General features: G+C 43.9%; 2 protein-coding genes across 5 annotated transcripts; one reads left to right on the top strand and one right to left on the bottom strand.

The window, feature by feature from the left end:
- Nucleotides 1-779: 779 nt before the first annotated feature.
- On the bottom strand, nt 780-6,714 carry si:ch211-141o9.10 (probable endonuclease 4). Its single transcript, XM_058620274.1, has 8 exons — nt 6,575-6,714; nt 6,072-6,234; nt 3,380-3,589; nt 3,078-3,260; nt 2,684-2,815; nt 1,712-1,816; nt 1,422-1,551; nt 780-1,280 (listed from the first exon to the last, which is right to left on the bottom strand). The coding sequence occupies exons 2-8, from the start codon at nt 6,229-6,231 to the stop codon at nt 1,220-1,222; spliced, it is 981 nt and encodes a 326-aa protein (XP_058476257.1). The 5' UTR covers nt 6,232-6,234; nt 6,575-6,714; the 3' UTR covers nt 780-1,219.
- tnrc6ba (trinucleotide repeat containing adaptor 6Ba) lies at nt 6,576-22,794 on the top strand. Of its 4 annotated transcripts, XM_058620271.1 has the most exons (23): nt 6,614-6,716; nt 7,216-7,319; nt 8,845-8,931; nt 9,511-9,532; nt 9,801-10,235; nt 10,359-13,424; nt 13,941-14,105; nt 14,213-14,451; nt 14,602-14,673; nt 14,858-15,058; nt 15,266-15,385; nt 15,569-15,694; nt 16,121-16,291; nt 16,660-16,830; nt 16,947-17,151; nt 17,665-17,832; nt 17,989-18,132; nt 18,292-18,435; nt 18,899-18,991; nt 19,163-19,366; nt 19,662-19,729; nt 19,850-19,989; nt 20,243-22,794. In XM_058620271.1, exons 3-23 carry the CDS (start codon nt 8,875-8,877, stop codon nt 20,814-20,816), a joined length of 6,585 nt encoding a protein of 2,194 aa, XP_058476254.1. In that variant the 5' UTR covers nt 6,614-6,716; nt 7,216-7,319; nt 8,845-8,874; the 3' UTR covers nt 20,817-22,794. The 4 variants fall into 4 exon arrangements, with proteins under 4 accessions (XP_058476253.1, XP_058476256.1, XP_058476254.1 ...); XM_058620270.1 differs by lacking the exon at nt 7,216-7,319 and having other exon boundaries at nt 6,576-6,716; XM_058620272.1 differs by lacking the exon at nt 7,216-7,319 and having other exon boundaries at nt 6,619-6,716; nt 8,850-8,931.
- The last annotated feature ends 1,355 nt before the right edge of the window (nt 22,795-24,149 follow it).

Raw genomic sequence — 24,149 nt, 5'->3', positions numbered from 1 at the left:
AACCCCTGACCCAGCCAGATCACCAGAACGCCTCTGAAAACCATCACCTTATCTAAACTGTAGAGGATACAAGCAGCAGGAGCAGCCTCGTCATTACTCAAACGCCCTCCATCCTTTCACCCGTCAGAAATCAAACTCCAGTACGAAGACTTGACTTTTTTTTTCTTTTCTTTTTTCCACGGCTGCAGACTCCAACAGGCCGGACAGGCATTTCCTGTGGGTGGGACCTGAGAGCAGAGACATTCTTGGGCCAGGCACCTCCACTTCCTGCCTCTGTTAACACACTGAAAGACGCACTGTCTGGACGTTTTTACACTTTACACTCTTCTATGTTCAAGGTTACAGTCTTGGTACACAGGTAACAGGCACGTTGTGATGCAGCCGTGACTCAAGAAAGACCCTTAACCCTTACTGTTTCACTATATTTGCTGTCTTTCTTGCAGTTCTATCAACTTTAAGGCCTCCATCTTAGTGTTCCCCCACCCCCGTGTGTCTACTGTATATGCAGGTTTATTTGCACCATAGTGTTAGTGTAGGTGTTATAATTTAACTGCTATCATCCCAGAGGTCGACAGCTGCACCAAAGTGTTGGTATTTGACAGCTGGACAAATGTGTAATAGATTGTAAAAGTGCTCACTTTAAGGGTGATATTTGTTATTACTATATTGTATTGTTGTGTATTGCATTAAATTTATAAAACTATATCAAAAATATAATATATACGAGTGAATAAGGGTCCAAACATTTGCATGTGAACAGATCAGTCAAGAGAAGTCACTGACGACTACAACATTGTTTAATATACATACAGTATATAAAATACATACATATGTAAATACAATATAAACTGGGCATGAAAGTATGATTTTTAGACTCCCCCCCACCTCTGCCTGCATCCTATGACACTAAAATGCTGCATTTGTGTATTTCTGCTGCCCTCTAATGGTCAACTCTGAACAAGTCACACTCTTGCAACCACATGAATATTAATTTTATTCAACGCAAGTTCATTCAAGGAGAAAACTGATTTTCTGGACAAAACGTTTCACATTGTGAGCAGAACTTCTGAGTGTGTTTAAGGGGGTTTAGCGGTCGGTGTCCACGCCTAACAGCTTTGGTCCTCGACAAACGCATCAATTCTCTTATCAGATTATAGAGCTGTGGTTATAAAACCTTCACTTTGCAAGTGCTAATTCATCAGTAAGTGCATTTTCTTTTTTATTTATTCTTACAGAGGGAATAGAGGAATGCAATCTGCTCGGCATACTCAAATCCTGGCCTGTGGGAAAAACACATAACAATAACAATAATAAAGACATTTACAAAATGATAATATAACTCTTCAGGCATATATACACAAGATCAACCTATACAGATTACTGCATCTCATATGGACATAATTGCATGACTGTTATCTCACCGTCCAGGTGTCTCCAGGATCAGAGGGATATTGTCGAGTCTGGGCTCATTAACGATGTCTCGGAAAGCGGGGACGCCGATGTGACCTTTGCCGATGTCTTCGTGCCGATCGAGGTTGCAGCCCAGTTTACCTGCACATCACAACATTTAGAAAGGAGTCTCTCAGACGACATATGAGGGAGTAGGATTCAGAAAGAAATGCTCTTGGTCGGACGACTTTAAGTAGAAACCTAGGAAACAGAAATTCACTAACATATCTGACTCTTTATTTTAGTTTTTTTATGGCTGCACCTTTGGAGTCATTGAGGTGGATGGCTTTGAGATAGTGGAGCCCCACTTCCTGATCAAACTCATCGAGCATGGACTTCACGCCTCCCTCTGCAGCCAGGTCATATCCTACCAAGACAAGAAGAACAGAAAAATAAACAACACCAGCAGCTCTTCACATGTAACTAACCCCCAAACCACCTTTTTCAGGTGAAAACCAGTGTATCTGTTAATCTAGTAATGTTATTTGTTGATTAAAGTACTGAAATGACACATGTTGTGATAAAAATCTGCTTACCTTGTGCTTCTCTCTGCTCAAACACCAGCTACTGCGTTCAAATTTTGCTATTTCAGTCCATGCTTGCATCACTCAGGACGTTAACATGCACAGTTAAATCGAGCTAAAGCCGTAGTCCGACTAAGACAGGCAATCAGACAACTTGCAGAGTCCGAGTATACAGGTGGAGGAGAAAATGGAGGTGGTGCTGTATCTCTCTATAAGCTAGTGCATAGTGAATCGCTATCCTGTTGACCTTTACATCACAGAATAACAAAATGGCGAGATGGATGGTGAGATTGTTTTCGGATGTTTCATTCCTGCTGTAATTGTTAATCAAGTCCAAAAGTGCTATTAAAAACACTATTGTACTTGTTCTTTTACAGCTTCTATTTTTGTGTCAAAGACCGGGAAGGAAATTTTGGTGCATGCACAGAACGCCATGAATGCAGGAGTAATCGGACTATGAACCGCATCATCCAGATACGTTAGTCCGACTAAGACTAGCTCGATTTTAGTTGGACTAACGTGTTTACATGACATAAAGAAAACCAAATTATTGTCTTAGTCTGAATAAAATTGGACTTTCAACATGCATGTAAACGCACCGACTGGTTCCCTCTTTCATCACAATTAAAAAAATTCATTAAGAAACTAATCTTTTAAAAACACAACACATGTCATTCATTACATGTGACTCGTCTTCTTGACTCACATACCAGCCGCAAAAGCATGGCAGGTATCGAGACACACTCCAACCCTGGTCTGGTCTCTCACTTTGTCGATGATGCCCTTCAGCTCAGAAAACTTGCCGCCCACCGTGTTACCCTGACAACACATGTTCTCCAACACTGCATGTAAACAAAAAAAAAGTCACTGTTCATTTATTACACACATTTACGTTCCATCAAACTGCTACAACAGCAGCTACACATACGAGATTTAACAGACATTGTATTTGCTGCTGTAAATCACATACCACAATAATTAACTTGTGGTAGTGAAATAATCTGGCCTTCTTTTACATCTAAGTCTTTCCTGAAAAGTCATCTTTTATAATAGTGACCAGTCATCATCTCCACAACAAATAGGCCTTAAAAACAGTGTTTGTACCTGTAACCACAGTAGGTATTTGCCGGTGAGCATGGTTAATGGCCCTCCCTATATTCTCCAGGCACTGCTCAGTCGTGATGGAGCCCAGCGAGGAGCCGGGATGGAAGTTGTAGAGGTTGAGGCCCAGGAGGTTACAGCGGCTGAGCTCGTCTATCAGCAGGGCCTGGCTCTTCTCAAACACGTCTGGGTGCAACACCAGGATTATAAACAAACCAGGGGATGGTTGTGAGATGAGAAGAGAGGACACAGTTGGAAGATAACCAATGCAATACAAATGCAGGTAACGGAGTGGCCATACAAACCCTTTTTAGGAGACCCGCAGTTCATCAGGTAGGACCCATGAGGCAGGACGTGAGCTGGATCAAATCCCTGAAGGGAAAGTTGCTCCTGAAACTTGGCTGCGGCCGACTGGTCCAGTGGGGGCCGATTCCATGTTCGCTGGGAGCCCAGAAACAGAGCGAAACTTTTGCCCCCCATCTCTATGCAGGACTCCACTGCTTTCCAGATCCCACCTGAGGACACACAGCACAGCAGTCAGGACTGAGCAGGTGTGCCATTCAAGGAGAATTTAAAATATCTTGAACTTCAATGATGATTAGTTAGAGTTAGTATAATATATACCTAATAATATACAGTAAGTGTGGATATCTCAAAATTTAGTTATGGATGATCATCATGTAATTCCTCTATTCACATTTGTGAAAACAGGACTACATTTTCCAATGAAAATTACGTTTTGAAGAACTACAGACAGATGGAACTGGATCTCTAAAGTTAATTTTGAGTGGCTTGATACCACTTTTTCTTGTCCGATACTGATACCAAAGTATCTGCAGATATACAACTTTTGAACAACATTTTCCCATAGACTTCCATCTAAGTGTGTTTGCTGATATCCGATAATACATTTTAAAGCCAATATCTGCCGATACGAATGTTGTGGTGATAATATCGTGCATCCCTAATGGCTTACCATATACAGTTGAGGCCAAAATTATTAGCCCCCCAGGAATTATGGAACATTTTCCTAAAATTCTTCCCAATGTTTGCAGCATTGATAAAACTTGATATAATCAAACATCACCAGTGCCATTTAGTAGCCTTTGGTACATTTTGGATATAAAATACATTTTTTGGCTTGCTTTATATCAAATATAGTGAAAAATGGGGTGGTCAAAAATATTAGCCCCCATATGAATTTTTATTTTCAAATCAAACCTAATTAACCAATCAGGTTTCAAACCACACCTGTGCAGTCAATTGGCTTCCTGACAACACCTGAGCATTCAATCAGCATAAAAGGAATCCAAGGAACATGGCACATGTGCACATTGAGAGGGATTACTTTTACTCATCATGCCAAAGACAAAGGAAATCAGTTTTGAGCTCACAAAGAAGATAGTGGAGGCTCAGGAGAAGGGGGATAGGTTATACTGCCATTTACAAGCATTTCAAAGTGTCTAGAACCGCTGTACATTGCATCATTGCCAAGTACAAGGAGTCAAATTCAGTAAGAAACAAACCTGGGCATGGTCGTAAGCGCAAGATTTCAAGAACTCTGAAGAGAAAAACTCTGGAAAATCGTCAGAGATGTCAGCAAGAACCCCCGGACATCTGCCAAGATGTTTGTTGCTGACCTGGCCTCTTCTGGAGTTGATGTTTCAAGGAACACAGTTGTGAGGGCTCTTCATCGAGCTGGGCTTCACGGCCATCACCCGAGAAGAACCCCTTTACTCTAAGAGCGGCACATCACAGCAAGACTGAAGTTTCCCCGTGAACATTTGAAAGGTTAAGATGAGTTTTGGAAGTCTGTGCTTTGGTCTGAGGAGACAAAACTGGAACTGTTTGGGCACATGGATGTGGCGTATGTTTGGCAAAGAAAGGGAGAGACCTTCAACCCAAAGAACACAGTTCCCACTGTTAAACATGGTGGTGGGAGCATCATGCTGTGGGGCTGTTTTGCAGCCTTGGGCACAGAGAGCCTTGTTCGGGTGCATGGCATCATGAAAAAAGAAAATTATGTTGAAATTTTGAGGAATAATATGCAGAAATCTGCTCGTAGTCTATCCATAGGTCGTCACTGGGTCTTCCAACAAGACAATGACCCGAAGCACACATTGAAATTGGTTCAACAGTTCATTAAGGATACCAAAACCAAGGTCCTGGAGTGGCCTGCACAGAGCCCAGACCTCAATCCTATTGAGAATCTGTCTCAGGTGCTCAAGCTGAATGTCCATGCTCGGAAACCACGCAATTTGGACCAGCTGGAACAATTTGCAATGGAAGAATGGGCCAAAATCCCTCAGGAGACCTGTGCCAACCTAGTAAAGAACTACTTTAAGAGGTTGTTTTCAGTTGTGGCTCAGAAAGGGTACTCTATTGACTATTAATGGCCAGGGGGCTAATAATTTTGGACGTCTCATTTTTGCCCTTTTTTGTTTCAATTCAGTGTATCAATAAAATATTCTCATCAAACTTAGTGGACATTTTGTCTTTGTTATTTTGGAAACAAATGCAATACAAACACTTGTTGTTAATGGTAATTTCCAGAGAGAAATAAAGAGTTTTGTCTAATTTCACAAGGGGGGCTAATAATTTTGGCCTCAACTGTAAAGGTTTAGAGAGAGCAATGGGAGTTTACCTTGAATACTCATATGAGCTCCAATGTATTGGCTATTCCCATATTAGACTTTTTGCCGATATCCGGAATATCGGGAGTGCTTTGGCCGATTACCGATATCTATACATTTTCTTCATTGAGAAAAATAAATGAATGTACAAGCATAGAAGTCAGGGACATAGCAGCCTGTATAGTCTACTGTTATAGCTATTAGTCATATCTGCACATTTTAGTGTGTTTGCCAATATCCAATAAAAAATATTTCAAGCCAATATCTGCTGATATCAGTATTGCCACAATATATCATAATATAATATCGATAATATCGTGCCATTGATAATGGATTGCCAAATAAAGGTTTTTCTCGATCATACCTTGAATACTCATATGAGCTCCAATGTATTTGTTATTCCCACGTTTTTTCCTCATTCCACCTGCTCTGTGATCAACCTTTTTCTCTTCTTCCTCCTCCTGCTCTCCTTTCAGAGACTCTTTCCTCCTCCTTTTCGTTGCTCCTGTCTTTTTCGGACCCATGCTCTAAAAAAAAAGAAAAGGAGTAACTTGTGATTCGGGATACTGCCTGTGAATGTATGGTTTTAACTTCGTCTGTCAGAAGTTAATGAAGGTCAAAAAGCGTTTTATGCATCCCTCTCGGCAGCAGCCAGCCAGTCACAGAGCGTCCACGCAGCTGCCAGGGGCTGCCTATTGGAGACGCTTCATACTGAGCAGCAAAATGGCCGCCCGTCAACTGACTGACTCCACAGCGCTTTGAAATTTAAATTCTCCTGCACATTAGGGTTTACACTATTACAACGTTAGTACTTATTTACAATCCAGTAGCTCGTTACGCTCGTGTTTTCGTTATCCGCATACTTACTTGACTCTCCGCTCAGGCGTCGCTGTTCCTGTAGCCTCGACGAATGCCTCAAAAAGCTCAAAAAAGAAAAAGGAAAATCGCACTGAAGCACTTTAGCTAAGCTAGCTAGCACGCTAGCTTAAATTCATATGTGATTCTTGAGGTGAGTACGCCGAATGTGTGTCATAATTTCTGTTTCTGTTTTTTGTGTGTCATATAATCGGTTGTGTGTACATGTAATATCTCGTGTTAACGAAATGCCACGCAACGGAGCAGACAAGCCAAGCTAACGCAGTTAGCCTGGCGAGCTACTTGTAGCCGCAGTCAGTAGGCACCAGGTTAGCTCACCTAGATAGCACTGGTGTTGCAGCGCCTTTAGCGGAGCTGTGTATGCGTCTCCAGGTTCGGTGTATGTGCTGTTTGGTGTCGTGGTGCACGCAGAATAAATATAACAGTTAACCGCCTCGATATTGCAAATGCCACTTTATTAATTTGCACGCGGTTTCGTGTGTCTGTCCTATACAAATAAAAACCACTCCTTAATGTTAGCAATCGACGTAAGGTTTCACCAGTCGATGTCGCTTGGCTATTTCCTTTTTTTTTTTTAATTACACGATTGGGTTTATTCGACCTTAACCCAGCACTGTATCCTATTTTTTCAGTACAATGCTATGATTATAGCGAAGGGAATTCACTCCACTGAATGCTGTTACGTTCGCTGGCTCGCTGCTGTGTTGGGTTTGTGATAACGCTGACAGTACAACAGGTAACATTAGCTGGTTTAGTGATCAGAAGTCAGGGTAACAGCTGTACACGGATGAATGCAGATTTGACAGCTCATATTAATAAGAAACAGCTTCCTGATCTGCAAGGCTGGTGGTCAGAAATGCTTTAGGCACGATGTTGGTTTCGTTTTCCTTGAATCCAGGAATCTTTCATCTTGGAAGTGTAGTGGCTCTGTGCAAAAACCAAATCCAGCCGTACACACACACACACACACAGTCATGACTCAAGAGACCAGTACGAGTCTGTTTATTTCATTAGCTTTTAAACAGACCTTTATATTTTTTGATAGGCTGCATATCCTGTGGGATTTTGGTTATTGTCGCATCCTGATGTATTGCTGCTGTAAATCGGTGCTTTCCTGGCTATATTGCAGTTGAATTACATAATTTCCTTCCCTTATATGTTTGTTATGGTTCAAGTTAAATGAGGATAATTTAATGCAGGTCGATTTACTGTTCAATCAGGCCTGTATTTGCCTTTTTAATCATCATTGGCTGATTATTCTCTCAACATTGACTGGTGTTCTTGTATTGTATTATATTTTCTCAAAATATTATCTGAGCAATTTAGTTTGTTTTATTCTCTCTAATTTATTTCATATCTAGGTTACATATTATTTGAATTTTAAAAACTATAAATTATCTGCAGTGCAAACACCATTTGCAGACTGGAGAGACAGTATATGTTTATTTAAGTTGAGCTAATTTGTGGATGATGTTTTTTTTTATTAAATTAATTAATCAGAAGGAATGGGGGGAAAGTAAACTGATCAAACATAGCAGCTTTTTTTGGATGCCCCAGCATCATATTTTGGCCCCCAGCTACCCTAATTTCTAAAGATCAACATCAACCATAGAAAAACTCACATTGTTTGACCGATAATCTTGATCATAAAGCACCATATTGTCATGGGGTTTGCCCACACAAGCCTGCTCTGATGTCCCTGTGTTAGGGACAATATGTGAATGACAGTGCATTATTTGGTGTTCTTTAGACTGCACTTTCTTGTTTCTCAGATGTTAAAGAGCCTATGTCCAAAAAGATATTACATCTTAGATATTAAACCACACGCATAAGTCTCGAGGTGGTCACTGGTTATTTTTTCCTCAGCCACATGCAGATTCAGCTCGTCTGCTGATGAGATGAGCTGGCTGACTGAGTTATGCCTGTTGTAATCCATCTAAATTGGTTGAACCTACAAGTGTGATCAGCTTACAGTGTTCTGCATGCTTCTGATGGGGAGAATTACTATGTTTGTTGCTCTCGCGTCCAGCAGTATTCTTAGCTCGAGTGCTTAATGGCTGATTCTCCCAATCAAACACTTAGTCCACTGTTGCTGATGCCTCACAAGGCCATGTAGCCATGTTGTCATTTTCGTCACCATCTTTAGTTGTGGTTAGTATTGACCTGTGATATACCTTACAATTGAAATGCACTGCAATACAAAGAGATGTTCTCATTGTTGATTTTTTTTTTTTAAATTGTAAATGTGTTTTCTTTCAAAGAACAGAGTATCAGGACAGGAGCAGTAGTTCATGGAAGATAAGAAAAGGAAAAAAGACGATAAAAGGAAAAGGGAAGCCTCTCAGAAGGTAAGACTGTTTTCCTCAGGAAAATTCTTGGGCTAACAAAATACAATTTATAATTTATAAATATTTTGTTTGTTCACACAAGATTGGCTATCTAAAAGTGTAACAAGCCAAAACAGTTTGTTTCCCCAGAACCAAACATGCTGCAGCATGTTCCACAACAATTTGATATTCTTAAGTCATATTTAGTTTGCAGTGTATTGTTGGCCAGTTATCAAATTCCTTAACAAGTAAACACAAAGTTTTTCATCTATATGCTTTTCTCGTGTGTGGCTTAATTTGAATGTGAAGCATCCATAGCACAAAATAAAGCATCTACCCGCTCCAAATGAACCCATATATCTGCAGCATTGAAGTTATTGTCATATGTTACCTGAAGCTACGCTGACCGATAATTTTGTAAGTGAAAGTACATGGTAATACTAAATGTGATTTCGGACATTTGTGTATAGTTTCCCTCAAATATTTGAGCGTAGTTGACTGAGCATAGTTCTGAAATGATTGACTTGACCATTGTCCGTTTAATGCCTGTAGAGAATGATTTAGTGTCTAATGTGTCTTTTGTTGTTGTTGTTTTTTTAGGTTGCAGAACAAAAAAACAAAGGTAAGCTCAGTAACTGTGTATAAATAATTAGATATAGATTATGGGTGTTTGCACTTCATCCATCTTCTAAAAATTAAAATTTTGCATGGTAAATTTGTCTATGTTTCAAAAGGATTGTCTCCTTTTGCAATATTTGCATGTTGTACTTTAAAAACATCTGCATTTGAAAATCCTTTCTTTTAGCTTGCTTAAATTAGAATATTACAATACATTGTGCACTGACTTCAGAAAATGTGTTCTTCTCTCTCTGCCTTGTCCCTCCCTACAGTGCCAGACTTGAACAAGCCGGCATCTGCCCAGTCTCCTGCCACTCAGAGCAGCTCTGCCTCCCCCAGCCCTGGACCCACCCCCTCTGCCTCTCCATCCCCAGCCACCTCAGGCTCTGGCAGTGCTGCCACCCCGTTACAGGGCGGCAACAATGCCAAACGCCTGGCGGTGGCCAACGGACAGCCCACCTCCACCACCAGTTCTTCCTCCACCGCTGGCGGCCCCAGTACTACTGGAAACGGCAGTACAAGTAGCGGAGGCGGAGCCCAGGCGCCGCAGCAGCAACCACGCTACATGCCGAGAGAAGTGCCACCACGATTCCGCTGCCAGCAGGACCATAAAGTGCTACTGAAGAGGGGTCAGCCGCCACTGTCCTCAATGCTGCTGGGAGGGGGAGGAGGGGATGGCCCAAATGCAAACATGGCTGCTGTCTCAGGTAAGGGATAGGAATACTGTCAGTTATATTTCGAATATATAGACTGCATGTAAAAATGAGGTATATCATTTGTTTAAACTTTCATTCCTTTTGATCACTGACAGTTTTCGCTCGCTCTTTCAGATTCTGGTGCGGCTGCCTCCTCATTGGCCCTCACCTCATCATCAGCTGCTGCTTCTACTACTACTTCTAATTATGCAAATTCCATGTGGGGGGCGAGCTCAGGCAGCCAGACCTCCTCTCAGGGCAGGGAGAAGGTGATCGTAGATGGCAACGACCTGGAAGAGTGGCCTAGCATCGCTGGGAGTGATGGAGGAGCAGCTTCATTTGCCAGGGCTGGAGGGGGCAGCAGCAACAATGGAATGCCTGTGAACAGCATCAGTGCCTCTGGCAACCATTCCTCACCCACTTCCTCGTTCTCTTTGCCCAATGAATGTATGCCGTCGTCTAACAGTGTGGCATGGGGGACAGCTGCCTCCCAGGGTCATCTTGGAGGAGGGAATGCAGTAGCTGCAGCTGGGCCCTTGCTACAACAGCCCTCCTCAATATCCAAAGCCTCCACTGTGCCAGGGAGCCATGATGCCAGTGGCCCCATCGATGGAAGCAGTGGGATTCCAGGTGCCAACTTCAATCCAAATGCCAACCCTTCGGCCTGGCCTGCCCTTGTGCAGCAAGATGGGCCTGCTGCTGCAGGGGAAGGAGGTCTGTCTTCCTTCCATCACCAGGGCCCTGGAGGGTCTTTGTCTGCCAACAACTCTTCTTCCCTGGGCCTGGGAAGTGGGGCAGTTGGGGTGCTGGGGGGTCACCCACCTTTATCTGTGAATCAATCAAGCACCCATCAGCAGCAACTTCAAAAAATGCAATCCAGAGACAGAGAGATGGGAGGAGGGAAGTGGAACAGTGAATCAGCGGGACCAAAAATTGCAGGTGGGGAAGGTATTGGTGGAGGAATGGACCGTGGTGTGGGAGGAGGTGGGATAACTGTGGGAGACCACAACCTTGCCTCCTCATGGAGAGGCCAGCCTTCTTACCCTGCAGCTAACTCCAAAACGGGTGCCTCAAGGACTGATGGATGGGAGGGTGTAGGAGGTGGCACAGGGGGATTTGGAACTGTTGAAGGGGACAATGGGACCTCGAGTTGGGGTTGTCCCAGTTCTACTAGTGGGGCAAGTGCTTGGGGCAATGCTGGAACTGGGGGAAACAGTAGTCAGACCTCTGGGGTATCTCAGGGAGGGTGGGGGTCATCAGGAGCCAGTGGGGAGAGACCAGTTTCTGGTGGTGAATGGGGTGGGAGTTCTTCTGGAATTGGTGGAGCTAACCCAGGAGGAGAGAGAATGGGTGGAGCCTGCAGCAGCAACAGCAGCAGTAGTGGGGGCAGCACCGCTGATAACCCCCCTGTCACCTCTTCATCTTCCTCAACAGCCACCACTATGACCAGAGCCTGGGACAATCAGAAAGGAGAAGGTGAAACTGGGGAATGGGGTGGGGGAGTAGAGGGACAGGGAGCACAGGGAGGATCTTCATCCAGCGGTGGAAACTCCCGAAATGGGAGTGGACCTAACAGCAGTCACAGTCGTCCTCGCCACCCGGCACCTAATCCTGAAACTGCCTTACAGAACCTGCTAAGCCGGACTGATCTGGATCCACGAGTCCTATCCAACACAGGCTGGGGCCAAACACAAATTCGACAAAACACAGCCTGGGAATTTGAAGAACGTGGAGGACAGAATAAAGGTGTATTTTCAACAGCTACATCAAAACACCCATCTTCCCTTGGTGGCGGTTCACAGCTTTCTGGGGGACCCAGGACCCTAATCACTGAATCAGCGGGTCCAGGGGTCAGTCCCTCCCTAGTTCCATCTGCTGGGTCCGGAGAGGGTTGGGAGAGCAGCAGCAACAGTAGCAGTAGCGGGGCCTCGTTGTCTGGGAGAGCCCCACCACCTTCAGGCCCCAACATGAGGAATCTTGGCGTCTCACAATCTGGGCCAGTAACTACAACAGGATTAGGTATGGGGTCAGGGGGAATACCAGGGCATAACGAGCAAGGGAAAGCTATAGGCTGGGGTGAAGGAGTTGGGTCTGGGGATGGCCAGGAAACCAAGGGTTGGGGGAAGGAGGAATGGCGAGACAGTAGTAGGGGAGGAAATGGACGTGGATGGGCCAATCTTGGGCAACAGGGTGACCCAGTGAGTGGAGGATGGGGAGGAAATCAGGAGGAGAAAGGGGCAGGGGGTTGGAAAGACATGGGTGGGAATGGAGGAGGAAGTGGGTGGGGAATGGGACAGAAGGGTGGGGCAGGTAGGGATTGGGGAGAGCAAGAGTCCAAATCAAACCGTGGAGGGGGAGGATGGGAAGATGAGAGGCCAAATGCAGGCGGAAACTCAGGTGGGGATAAAGGCGCGGGTTGGGGAGGCTGGGATGATAATGCTCCACGGAGAACGTGGGGAGCAGGGGGCACAGGAGGAGGAGGAGGGAGTGGAGGAGGGGGAATGGGTGTTGTTGGGGGTATGGGGTCCAAACCCAATCAAAATTGGAGTGGAGGAAACAAAATGCACCAGATGCCAAACAGCCAGCTGGGCCCCATGACAGGCCCACAGGCACAACTGCAACAGCAACAATCACAGCCCCGCAATCAGCTGCAACAAGCGTTGGACCAAGGGGCTATGCAAGGGGGCGGGGGGAGGAAACCCATCTCTCAAGCCCAGAATCAGAACCAAAGCTCAGGCTGGTCCTCGGGGCCCATCCCTGGTGGGCCTGCAGGAGGTGGAAGTGGATCTGAACCAAGTGGTTGGGAGGAACCCTCGCCGCAGTCGATAAGCAGAAAGAATGAAATCGATGATGGAACATCAGCATGGGGAGACCCAACCCATTACAATTACAAACCAGTCAACTTGTGGGATAAGAACAGTGCCCCTGCTGGTCAGCAGTCACACATTCAAGGCCAGGCTCAGCAGCCTCAGCAGCCGCAGCAGCTGCAGCAGCCGCAGCAGCTTCAGCAGCAGCCGCAGCAGCTTCAGCAGCCTCAGCAGCCTCAGCAACCTCCGCAGCTTCAGCAGCCTCAGCAGCTTCAGCAGCCTCAACAGCAGGGGCCTCCAATACAGCAGCAGCAATCTAGTAGGCAGCCTGCAGGGCTTGGAAGTAACAGAGACTTCAATGCTGGCAATGGACCAGGGAAAGCTTCAGCTATGGGTAAGACCACAATGTTGTGATTCTTAGGTTGTCAAAAAGAATCAACCGTCTGAATTCATAAATCTTTATTTATAGTGTGGTGAAATTATGAAAGACATAAAGGAAGAAAGATTCAGTTTCTTGACATAATTTTTTTCTCTTTCTAAAGCTGAAACTAATACAACATCTGCCTTTTATTGGGAGGTTTCGTATACTTTTTACAGGCTAGTGCAGTGTTACTAAGCAACGGCTGAGTCGTGTGAGATGCAGTCATTTTTAAGCCAGACCTGTGTTCCTAACCCTGTCTCGGCAATTGGATCATAAAAACCAGAAGTAACAGAAGTCCGTAACAGCTTTCCACTGTATCATAAAAGCATTTTGTGTCAAAATCATCAATGGAGTACATGGTATTGACTTATAGTGCTAACCTCAGTAATTGTAAAGATCACTATCTTGACAGTTTTGTCAGTATGGAGTTGCATCCTAACTCAGGCAGGTTTCTCTGTTTTAATCTGTGCTGCTGATGTGCATCTTCAGATTCGTCAGGTTGGGGGGGTGCTTCACCAGCTAGTCCTACAGTCGACAATGGCACAGCAGCTTGGGGAAAGCCCACTGATGCTCCTACAGGCTGGGGAGAGCCTGACAATGCTGGAGGCAAGACAACTGTCTGGGGAAACCCTTCTCCCAACCCCATTAAATCCAGTAAGAGCATTAAACAAAAATGAATGCTAATGAAGATTTATAAAATGCCTGTAAAACAGTTTAAACACAATTAAACACAGGTATCTTCATACACTCTTTTCCTGCAGGTTCAAAGACTATGCAAGACGGCTGGGGTGATAAAGAGGCCTCTGTTGCGGCCTCGCGTCACTCAAGCTGGGAGGATGAGGAGGAAGGAGGCGGTGGCGGCGGCGGTGGTGGTGGCGGTGGCGGCGGCGGCAGCAGCATGTGGAACAACACTGGCTCCCAGGGAAGTGGCTCATCCTGGGGACAGGGGAGCAATGGAGGCTGGGGACAGAACCACGCTGGGAAGAAGCCCAACAACAAGGTGGGATACTTATGATGAAAATAAATATAAAAAAAGTGCAAGAATTGAATTGTGAACAACAAAGCATCGCCAAGTCCTCGCATGTTTCAAATCATAAACTTCCCTCTTGCTATATAAATGATTATCTACCGTTTTGATTTTGTGTCTCAGGGCCCATTGAAAGCTGGTGGAGATTCATGGATGAGTCCCATTAACAGACAATTCTCTAACATGGGCTTGCTGGTAAGAGAGGAAATTCTTCACATGTGTTATCATGGCAGTACAAATCAGAAATATTTATTAATGCTACTTCATGTGCTCTGAGCCTTAACACTGCAACTGCACAAACATATGTCAAACGGTGAATCCTGTAACTCTTGGATGAAAGGGCTGTTTCTGATGATGGTGAGTTTCTTCTGCTACATAGAATGATGATCCCAGTGGCCAAAACATGGACCTGGCTCCAGGTTCTCTCCAGGAGAAGAAGATGGAGGCAGAGAAAAGAGGCATGGGAATGAATGATTACAACGGAGACATGCGGAAGGGAGGAAGAGGAGGTGGGATGGCATATCGTCCACCTGGTTCAAAAGAGACGGCACTTGGAGACACTGGGTCCTACTATGACAAGGTAACATCCCAAAGCCACAGTGGCAGTCTCGTCTCTTTTGTCCTTTTCATGTCTTGATAACATGTTGTCCTTTTATCACAATCCTTTTTCCTCTTGTGATTCTACCTTTTCTTCCTGCTCTCACCCCAATTCTCCTTGTCTGAACCTTTCCCTGCCCCTCCTGTACCGCCATTCATCTTGGTCTTCTCATGGCTGTCACTATGACAGACCTTGCCTTTGACCAATCAGGATGGGTGCCTTGGGGAGGAGGGTCCTTGCTCTCTGTACTCACCACCCACTGTCTACAAGCCCCATTCCCTCTTCAACCACACTATCCCTTTTAGACAAGTAAGATGACTCTTCCTCTTGTTTCTGTCCCACCATCTTTACATTGAATTCTTGATCTTTCTGGCTTCTTCAGATAACTGTACAGTGTATGTCCCACATTTCCTTCTTAAATGTGTCTCTGTTCACATCTATTTCTCTGATGTGCTACAGATTCTGTGCTAAGGTTTCTATCTCCAATCACAGGGTGGTCACAGTATCTTTGGCGGTGGTGGAGGGATGGCTCAGTCAAGACACCAGTCAAGTGTCCCACCCATAAATCAGTCCCCAGGGATACGAGCGCAAGTGCCTCATCAGTTCCTGTCGCCTCAGGTTCTAATGCTTTTCCTTGCAATAAGCTATAACTGTTCTTTCAGCCTGATGATGACGTTAACTTTCACAATTGTGTGGCTTGACTATACCTTTTATGTAATATGCTATTTTCAAGTTTGTTCTTCTTTGAGTTTACGCAGTGTGTTAGTGTGGTCCCTAGTGTACATAATAATGCTTCAGGACAACATTGTTCATCTTTGATGCTTATCTTTAAAGAATGTAAGTTTAAATTAGTGTATTTTCTGGAATAGATTCAATTTAAATCACTCACTCTGGCTGTGGCACTTGTTTAACTCGATCTAATGAGAACATGGAATGGAATCGCTGTTTATTAAACAGTAAGCGTATGTGGTTGCTAGTGGTTACAGCACCTAAAGCATTTCTGTGGTAACAGGTGTGCCTATTTGTCATTGTGTCTGTCTCCAGGTGCCAGGCTCCGTGCTGAAGCAGATGCCCCCTCCCAGCGGGAGCGTGGGGGGTGTTGGTGGCATGGGAGGAGTGGCAGGCGTCGGGGGAGGTGTGTTCCCTCCACAGCTGTCCCCACAGCACATCGCCATGCTCAGCAGCATCTACCCACCTCATATTCAGTTTCAACTGGTGAGAAGCGGCACAATGGCCTCTCTGAAAGCCAATGCATGGTTCCTTCACACGCCCCAAAGAGTGCTGTAGAAATCTTGTCACAGTCTTTACGACTTTACAAACCCTACCATATTAAGTGAAGAAGAACCCCAGTTGGGTCACGATCACTCCACAAGTTTCTCTGAATTAGGTTTGTTTTCGTGGAAAAAAAAAACCCGTAGTCTAATCTGTGACTCACTGACCAAATATTTAGATGATGACAATTACCTCTGAGAAGAGCCAAAAAATGTAGTAATAATAATTGATGTCATTGCATTTCTCTCTCCATTGCCGTCTCACTCCTCATGTTCCTTCTCTTTCTTTCCTTCCATTCTGTCTTTGTTTAGGCTTGTCAGCTCCTCCTCCAGCAGCAGCAGCCACAACAACAACAGCAGCAGCAGCAGCAGCAGCAACAACAACAACAGCAGCAGCAGCAGCAGCAGCAGCAACAGCAGCAACTGCTGCAAAACCAGAGGAAATTCCCACCAAATGTGCGGCAGCAGGCTGACCCTCAACAGGTACGTTCACGCAAACGCACCCACGCACAAGGTCACACTCGCATATCACACACTCATTTGTTATTTTTATGTTTTTAACTCAATGCTAATGACTTTGGTATGTTTTTTTTTCTCAGTTGGCCAGGATCATGGCAGTGCTCCAGCAGCAGAGGCAGCAGCAGCAGGTCGGAGGGTTAGGCGGCAGCTCCAAACTCTCCCCCTCCCACCACGGTGGAGGTGGTATAGTGGGTCCCAAACTGCCTGTGGTTGATCCCCTGCCCCACCCAGGACTGTCAGGATCTGTGGCCGACCTGCATCAGAAAAGCCTTGGCCCATATTCTGGTGAGATGTTTTGACTATTCTTATTAGCACAGTTTTTATGCCTCTGCAACAGCCGTAGGTTTCTGAAAGTCTTTGGTGATTAAATATTGCATGTCAAAGTCACTTTGATGTCACGTTGTCTTAATGTGAATTATCAAGCATCTGAATCTGAATGGAATTTCATCGCATGTGGCAAATATTAATTCACTTAGACTTGTGGATGACCCTTTTTTTTGTAGTTAACAATCATTTTGACCTCATTACATAGTATTCAGTGCAATATCTTCTCTCACAAAATCAGATAAAATTATTTGATTTGATTTTCAAAGGACACTAAGTCTGTACAAAAGATGGTTTTGGCGAAGTGATGACAGTGCCTTCAAAAATGTATTAATAGGATAAAATGGTAAATGAATGACCTTTTGTATCCAAAACGTCATTTATACACAAAGAAACTGACCTTAAGTGACCTCAGATGTTTTCTTTCTCGAACTAGATAAACTAGAAAGGCATGGTTTTTTTTCTCATGAACAGGTTTTGGTTCTGGGGTGAACCTTCCTGGTCTTGACCTGGGTGGGTCTGTTGTCGGGGGACCCAGCGGCATGAAGGAACTTGGGGGGCAGCAGTCTCGCTTCAAATGGATGATGGAGGGACAATCCTCTCCAGACACAGCTTCACCTGAGAATGCATTCCATAAAAATGGTGAGCTGTTTTTTTTCTTCCATTTTTAATATAAACCCCTATGTTTCATCAGAAATGGAATAAATGAGTCAGTGAGTGTTAATGGAATTAGATGTGAAGATGATTTGTGAAGCCATCTGGTGTTCAGTGAAATAATTCTCTGTCAAAACCCCACAGGTCCGGTCACCCCCATAAAGATGTCAGGGGGTTTGCCCTACTCTCATTATGACATGATGGTAGGAGACGGGATGAGTGACAACTGGCATCGCACCCCTGGCAAGATGGTTACCAAGCCTGCCACCACAACCACCTGGCCACCCGGTGAGTGACGAGTCACAGTTGAAGTGGTTTCTGTTGTTGAACAGGACTGAGTTGATTGTGGTTCACTATCAGCTTTCCATTGATGTTTTGTCTCATGTTTACTCTTTTACACCTGCACTCCTTGCTCTTTGGTGAACATGTGGTTCATTCCGTCTCCAGAGTTTCAGCCTGGTGTACCCTGGAAAGGAATTGACCGCGTCGACCCCGAATCTGACCCCTACATGACCCCAGGAAGCATGATGGGAAATGCAGTGTCCCCCAGCCTCAATGATACCGAGCACCAGTTGTTACAAGACAATACAGGTAAGAAAAAAACAACATAATATAATATATAATAATATAATTATTTTATATATATATATATATATATATATGTGTGTGTGTGTGTGTGTGTGTGTGTGTATGTATATATATATGTGTGTGTGTATGTATATATATATATATACTGTATATATATATATAATACAAAAATATTTACCTTGTTTTTTAAACCCCTGGAGTGTTTTTTTTTTTACACTTCACTTTCACACAATTTCATACATATTAAAAAGTACAGAAGATTAACTTCACTTTAGACATTAGTTGTCTGCAACTTAAAAATAATAACTTCTGTGAATTCACAGTTGTAATTCAGCAACATGGGGAGATACATTGGCAGCAAGTAGACAAACAAATATACAGAAATGCATAGGAATGATTCTGTTTACTTAACTACAAATTAAATTGTGTTTTGGAAAACAACAACTGTTTTTTGCCACTGTTACAGATTCCACCCCTCCCCTCAACACCTTGCTGCCTTCACCTGGTGCCTGGCCCTACAGTGCCTCAGACAGTCCCCTCAACAACGCACACAACTCAGGTAAACGCATGTGAAGACACCAATTCATTCTTTGCTGCTTTGTGGCTTTGTCTTGCTGTTGTGTATCAGAAAGTACATTTATTTTCCATACTTTCACACTACTTTCAGCTATTGATTGTATTATTGTTACATATTGATATCATGTTAACCTGTGTATATTAAACCCATCAGTAAAGTACACAGACTACAAGACCAGCTGGCCCCCAGAACCCATCGGACACAAGTCCTGGAAAGCCAGCCATGGCAGCAACCAGAACCAGCTGTCCCGCCTTCCTCCAGGACTCGCCAGTCAAAAGCAGCCATCGTCTTCCCCTTGGTCAGGAGGAGCCCCACGATTGGCTGGCAGGGGCTGGGGTGGAAGCTCGAGCAACACTGGTAATGTTTTTTTTGTTTTGTTTTTTTTTCATGTTGTGGTTTCAAGGTTGTATGCTAATCCTCATTCAAGTACGGCACTTCACCAGAGATAAAAACAGATGTATTTGATTGCTGACATGGAACGCAGTGCTCAGACTCCATTTATTTGATTTGATGAGCAGCAGCCAGGCTTGGATTAAAACACTGTTATAATAATTTATTACATTTGCGAAGCTAAGAAGAAAACGAGAGTATACACAGGGACAGTGGAAAACTCTCTCTCACTTTTTGTATTGTTCTCGCTCTCTCTCTGCAGGCTCGACCTGGAGTGACGGAAGCTCACGGGAAAGCTGTTGGTTGGTTCTCAGCAACCTCACACCACAGGTACGCGTTTCCGTTCAGTCTGGTTGATTTGTTGTTGTGCTGTAACGCTGAAAACACTGCTCTGAATTCTATTTATTCACTCTTCCGTTTTAAATTCACCACTTTTGTAAACGATGGCAGATTGATGGCTCTACGCTGAGGACCATCTGCATGCAGCACGGCCCCCTGCTGACCTTTCACCTTGGCCTGACCCAGGGCACAGCTCTAATACGCTATGGCTCCAAACAGGAGGCAGCCAAGGCCCAGAGCGCACTCCACATGTAAGTCTGTAGTTCTGTCTTTGTCTTAATGTCGTCACACCTGTGTCTGTGTGACAGGGTTCCCACGGGTCCTTGAACTTGAAGCAATCAACTGCAGAGTAGTGAATGAACTTCCTGTTTGTACCTGAATGGTCACGTCATATAAGTTTCAGGCGTTTGATTATAGACGCAGAAACGGAGCATAAACTATTTTTAAATGAAAAATGTATCAGTAGAAGTAAAAAAACTGTGTCTACCTTTTGATTTCTACCAGGTGTGTTCTGGGAAACACCACCATCTTGGCGGAGTTTGTGAGTGAGGAGGATGTGGCTCGCTACATTGCACATTCCCAGGCTGGAGGAACAGGTAGTGGAGGAACCACGGCCAGCTCCGCAGGCTCCGGGCCTTCAGCAACCTCTGCAGTCGGGGCCAACAATAATGGAGGAAGCTGCGAGAGAGGTGGAGTAGTGGGCAGCAGTGGAGGAGGAGGAGAAGGAGGCTCCACAGTTGGAGGAGCAGGAAATGTAGGATCCGGACCTACCAGCTCCGGGTGGCAGAGTCTGGACAGCACAGGCAGCTCATCGGACCAGTCCGTCACCCAGGGGCCCGGGCTGGGCATCTTCACCCAGTGGAGCAGCAATGGGAACGGGGTGGGTGGAGCAGGAGGGGTAGATGCTGGAAGGCAGGGTCTGTGGGGGGGAATGGGTGGCATGGGCGGCATGGGCGGCGCAGGTTATCCAAGCAGTAGCCTCTGGGGTTCCCCAGCCCTGGACGATCGTCACCAGATGGGCAGCCCCGCCTCACTGCTTCCAGGGGACCTGCTGGGCGGGGGGGGCGACTCCATCTAAGCATTCAACTAACACACACTCAAACACACACACTCTCTTAACAAGTCATTTTACAAACGTCACTCTCTGTACTTATTTACTCAGCAGAGATGACGTGAATTAAAGCTACACTGGTCACCTTACATGCAGAAAGTCAACATTTGTAAAACACACAGGCTGCATTCAGTACATCCACTTCACACACACACACACACACACACACACACACACACACACACACACACATTCACACATTCACTTAACTTTAAATGAAGACAATAGTAAAACTTGAACCGGGGGAAAAAGGTGAACTCCATTCAAACTCTTTAGGACTCAACTGGACAGCTCTTTGTCTTTGTACTCCAAATCCTACCATCTGCATTCAGAGACCCAGTCACTCAGGCATGCACTGTAGACAGGCTCAGCCAGAGTCATACATGTCAACAAGTTTAGCTATTGCTGTTTTTAGTGTGCCACACTTATTTTTTTCTTTCTTTTTTTTTTGGTTTTCTTTTGTATCACTATTTAATGGTTGATTCTCAAAAAACAAAACGAAAAAAAAAGATATTCAGACTTGCAAACTGAGCCCTCGTAGACCTAGCAGGCGCGTACTTCTGAGTTCTCACGTTTGGAAGCTGGAGAGAGTGGGGACGAAGGGATCTGGAGTCGGTATGAAAATATGGGACAGCGCCACACTACTGAGTCAAACGGACGATCAGCAGCCCCCTTTGAGACGAGGAAGAAAGGAGAGTGTTTTTCGTAGGTACTGACACCTTCTACCTTGGTGGAAATATGCCATCAACAATGGGACCCAGGGTTGTTAAAAAATCAAAAAAAAAAAATCTACAAAACAACATTAGCCAAACTTGCACTATATGCCTTTGGGTTTGTTGTTGACACATCATCCACAAAAAAACTCCCCCCCCCCCCCCCCCCCTCCCCTCTCCCATTTTTGAAACAGAGCTACAACAACTACACAGACCTTAACAGGACAATTAAATGTTACAGCAGCAGTGGCCTTGGCTCACGCGCAGCGGCCGCGCGCCACGTCAGCAGCATCACGCCGTCTCATCCGTTCCACGCTGCTCTTATATTTGACAAACAAAATTGTATCTCCTCGTTGATGTACGTCGGTTGTTTATCATTATCATTATTATTATTATTATTATATATGTTTTTTGTTTTAAAAAAAGAAAAGAGAATTGTGTGAACTTTGTGGAAATCTAGATGTCCTCTTTTTTTTCCCCCTTTTCTTTTTGCCCTTCAAACACTGACCTCGCTATTATATTTTTCTTACTCGAGAATTCAAGTTGGTTATTCTATATTGTCATGATGAAATGATGACTATGATCACTTATTTACTCGCTGTACAAGGTGCCCTCCTGCCTGCCTGTGTGTGCATGAAAGGAGCGTCGACAGTATGGGCCGAGTGGAGGAAGATGTGATGAAGACGATGTCTGTCTGTGTTATTGCTACATTGAATGTTTTTTTTTGTTGTTGTTTTCTCGTCCATGAGAGATTCATGAGATGTTTGTGCGTGTGTGTGTGGATGTAAACAGGTTTGTGTGCTTGACTGACTGTTGTGATGGCTAAAAAGTTCAAAAACATTGGCACTATTGCATATGTCTCTTACGTTGTGTTTTTTTTAGCTGCATTTTGTTCCTGTTTGTATTTTTCTTCTTTTTTTTTTCTGTCAAATGCAATAAGAGAATGATATTTTGTTTTTAAAGACAAAGCAACCAACTGAAGGCATTTCTATTACAATGCCAAATCCTATCATACCAAGCTGAGCTGGAACAGTGTTTTACAAACACGTTAAAAGACATTACATATGTTTAACGGTTTGTTTGTTTGTTTATGTATCAATTTAAATTAAGTCAGTCTTTATTATCACTCCTGTTCAGGATGTTATCATTTATTTCAGATGTTACAAAAAAAAGGAGAGGAAATTAATTTAAAGCAGAAAAGAACAAGATAATAAAGATTGAATTGAAGGTTATGTTTGTTTTGTTGCTTTTGATCTGGGTGATTTTATTTTTTGTTTGTTTACACACATGAACCATGACGTCGCACACACAATCACAACTCGGTCGATGCTGTGCCGATGTTTTGCAACTGAAAGGTTCAGGCGTCACCACCTGCTCCTATTGGACGATACCAGTTGTCAATCACTCTGGTGTTCTCAATGTCTACTGTGAAAAGGGCCTATAATTAGCAAGTTAGGTCAGTTTGTGTAGTCTTTTTTTCAATACAGACGATTTTCAGAATTTAATTTGGTGCTAGAGGCCACACGTTTGGCATAGTGCAGGAGTCACCGACTACAGTTGTTTGACATTCAAATAAAATGAAATTAAACGTACATTTCACATCATTACATTTGCAAAATAGGGTGACAAAAATCCATCCCTCAAAGAATTACTGGACTCGGCCAATCAACTAATACCCAGTATGTTGATTCATTGCCAAAACCTTAGACTGCAAGATTTTTGGATTTGGCCAGCGGACCACCAGTAGATGATCCAGGGTGTAGTGGTTTGGACCAAGGGTGAGTAAGTGATTTCACAGCATTAATACGTTTGGGAGACGACTTTGATAGCAGTTGTTGCCTCAATGTGTTTCATTCACTCAGCGGGATCTTTAAAGATAGTGTGTAAGATTTATTTGAACGTCAAACCTCACCCTTTCCTTCATACATGTAGCCTGGAGTCGTCATCAGAACTTCAGAGGTGTTTAGTTTGTCCATTAGAATCATAGGGAAGAGCTGTTCATACTGTTTTTGCACTACACATTTTACAAGTGTGGCTGCTTCCTGTTAGTGCTATCGTTTAATGACAGTTGTAGTTTTCTATTAACAATAAAAATAATAGGTACTACGACTTTATTCTGATAATGTTATCACTTTTTATCATAATAGGACTTTGTGTTACATTATTCTCATAATATGACTTTTCCCATAATATTATGACTTTTTAGTATCACAACTTTATTCTCATAATATTTCAGCTTTAGTATTGTAAAATGTTGACTTTATTCTCATATTTTTTCGTATATTAAGACGTTTTCTCGTAATATTTCAACTCTTTTTATTGTATTATTAGGACTTTTTCTCATAATATTATGCTTTTTTTCCTTGTAATATCACACCTTTATTCTCGAAAGATTAATTTTTTCTTTCTCTTCACTTTGACCCTAATACTCGTGTTGTATTTCTGTCCATTTCAGCCGAACAGAAACAAGTTGAAATGCAATTTTACGCACTGGACCTTTAAGAGAATCCGGGCATCTCTGCAAGTCTCTGGATGACATCATCGATATTGTCAATGGTGTAAACTGAGGGAGAGAGAGGGAGAGGGA

The sequence above is a fragment of the Solea solea genome, chromosome 21, assembly GCF_958295425.1.
Source record: "Solea solea chromosome 21, fSolSol10.1, whole genome shotgun sequence".
Lineage (NCBI taxonomy): Eukaryota > Metazoa > Chordata > Actinopteri > Pleuronectiformes > Soleidae > Solea > Solea solea.
The sequence above is the reverse complement of the archived record's forward strand: the minus strand, read 5'-3'. Positions and strand labels throughout refer to the sequence as shown.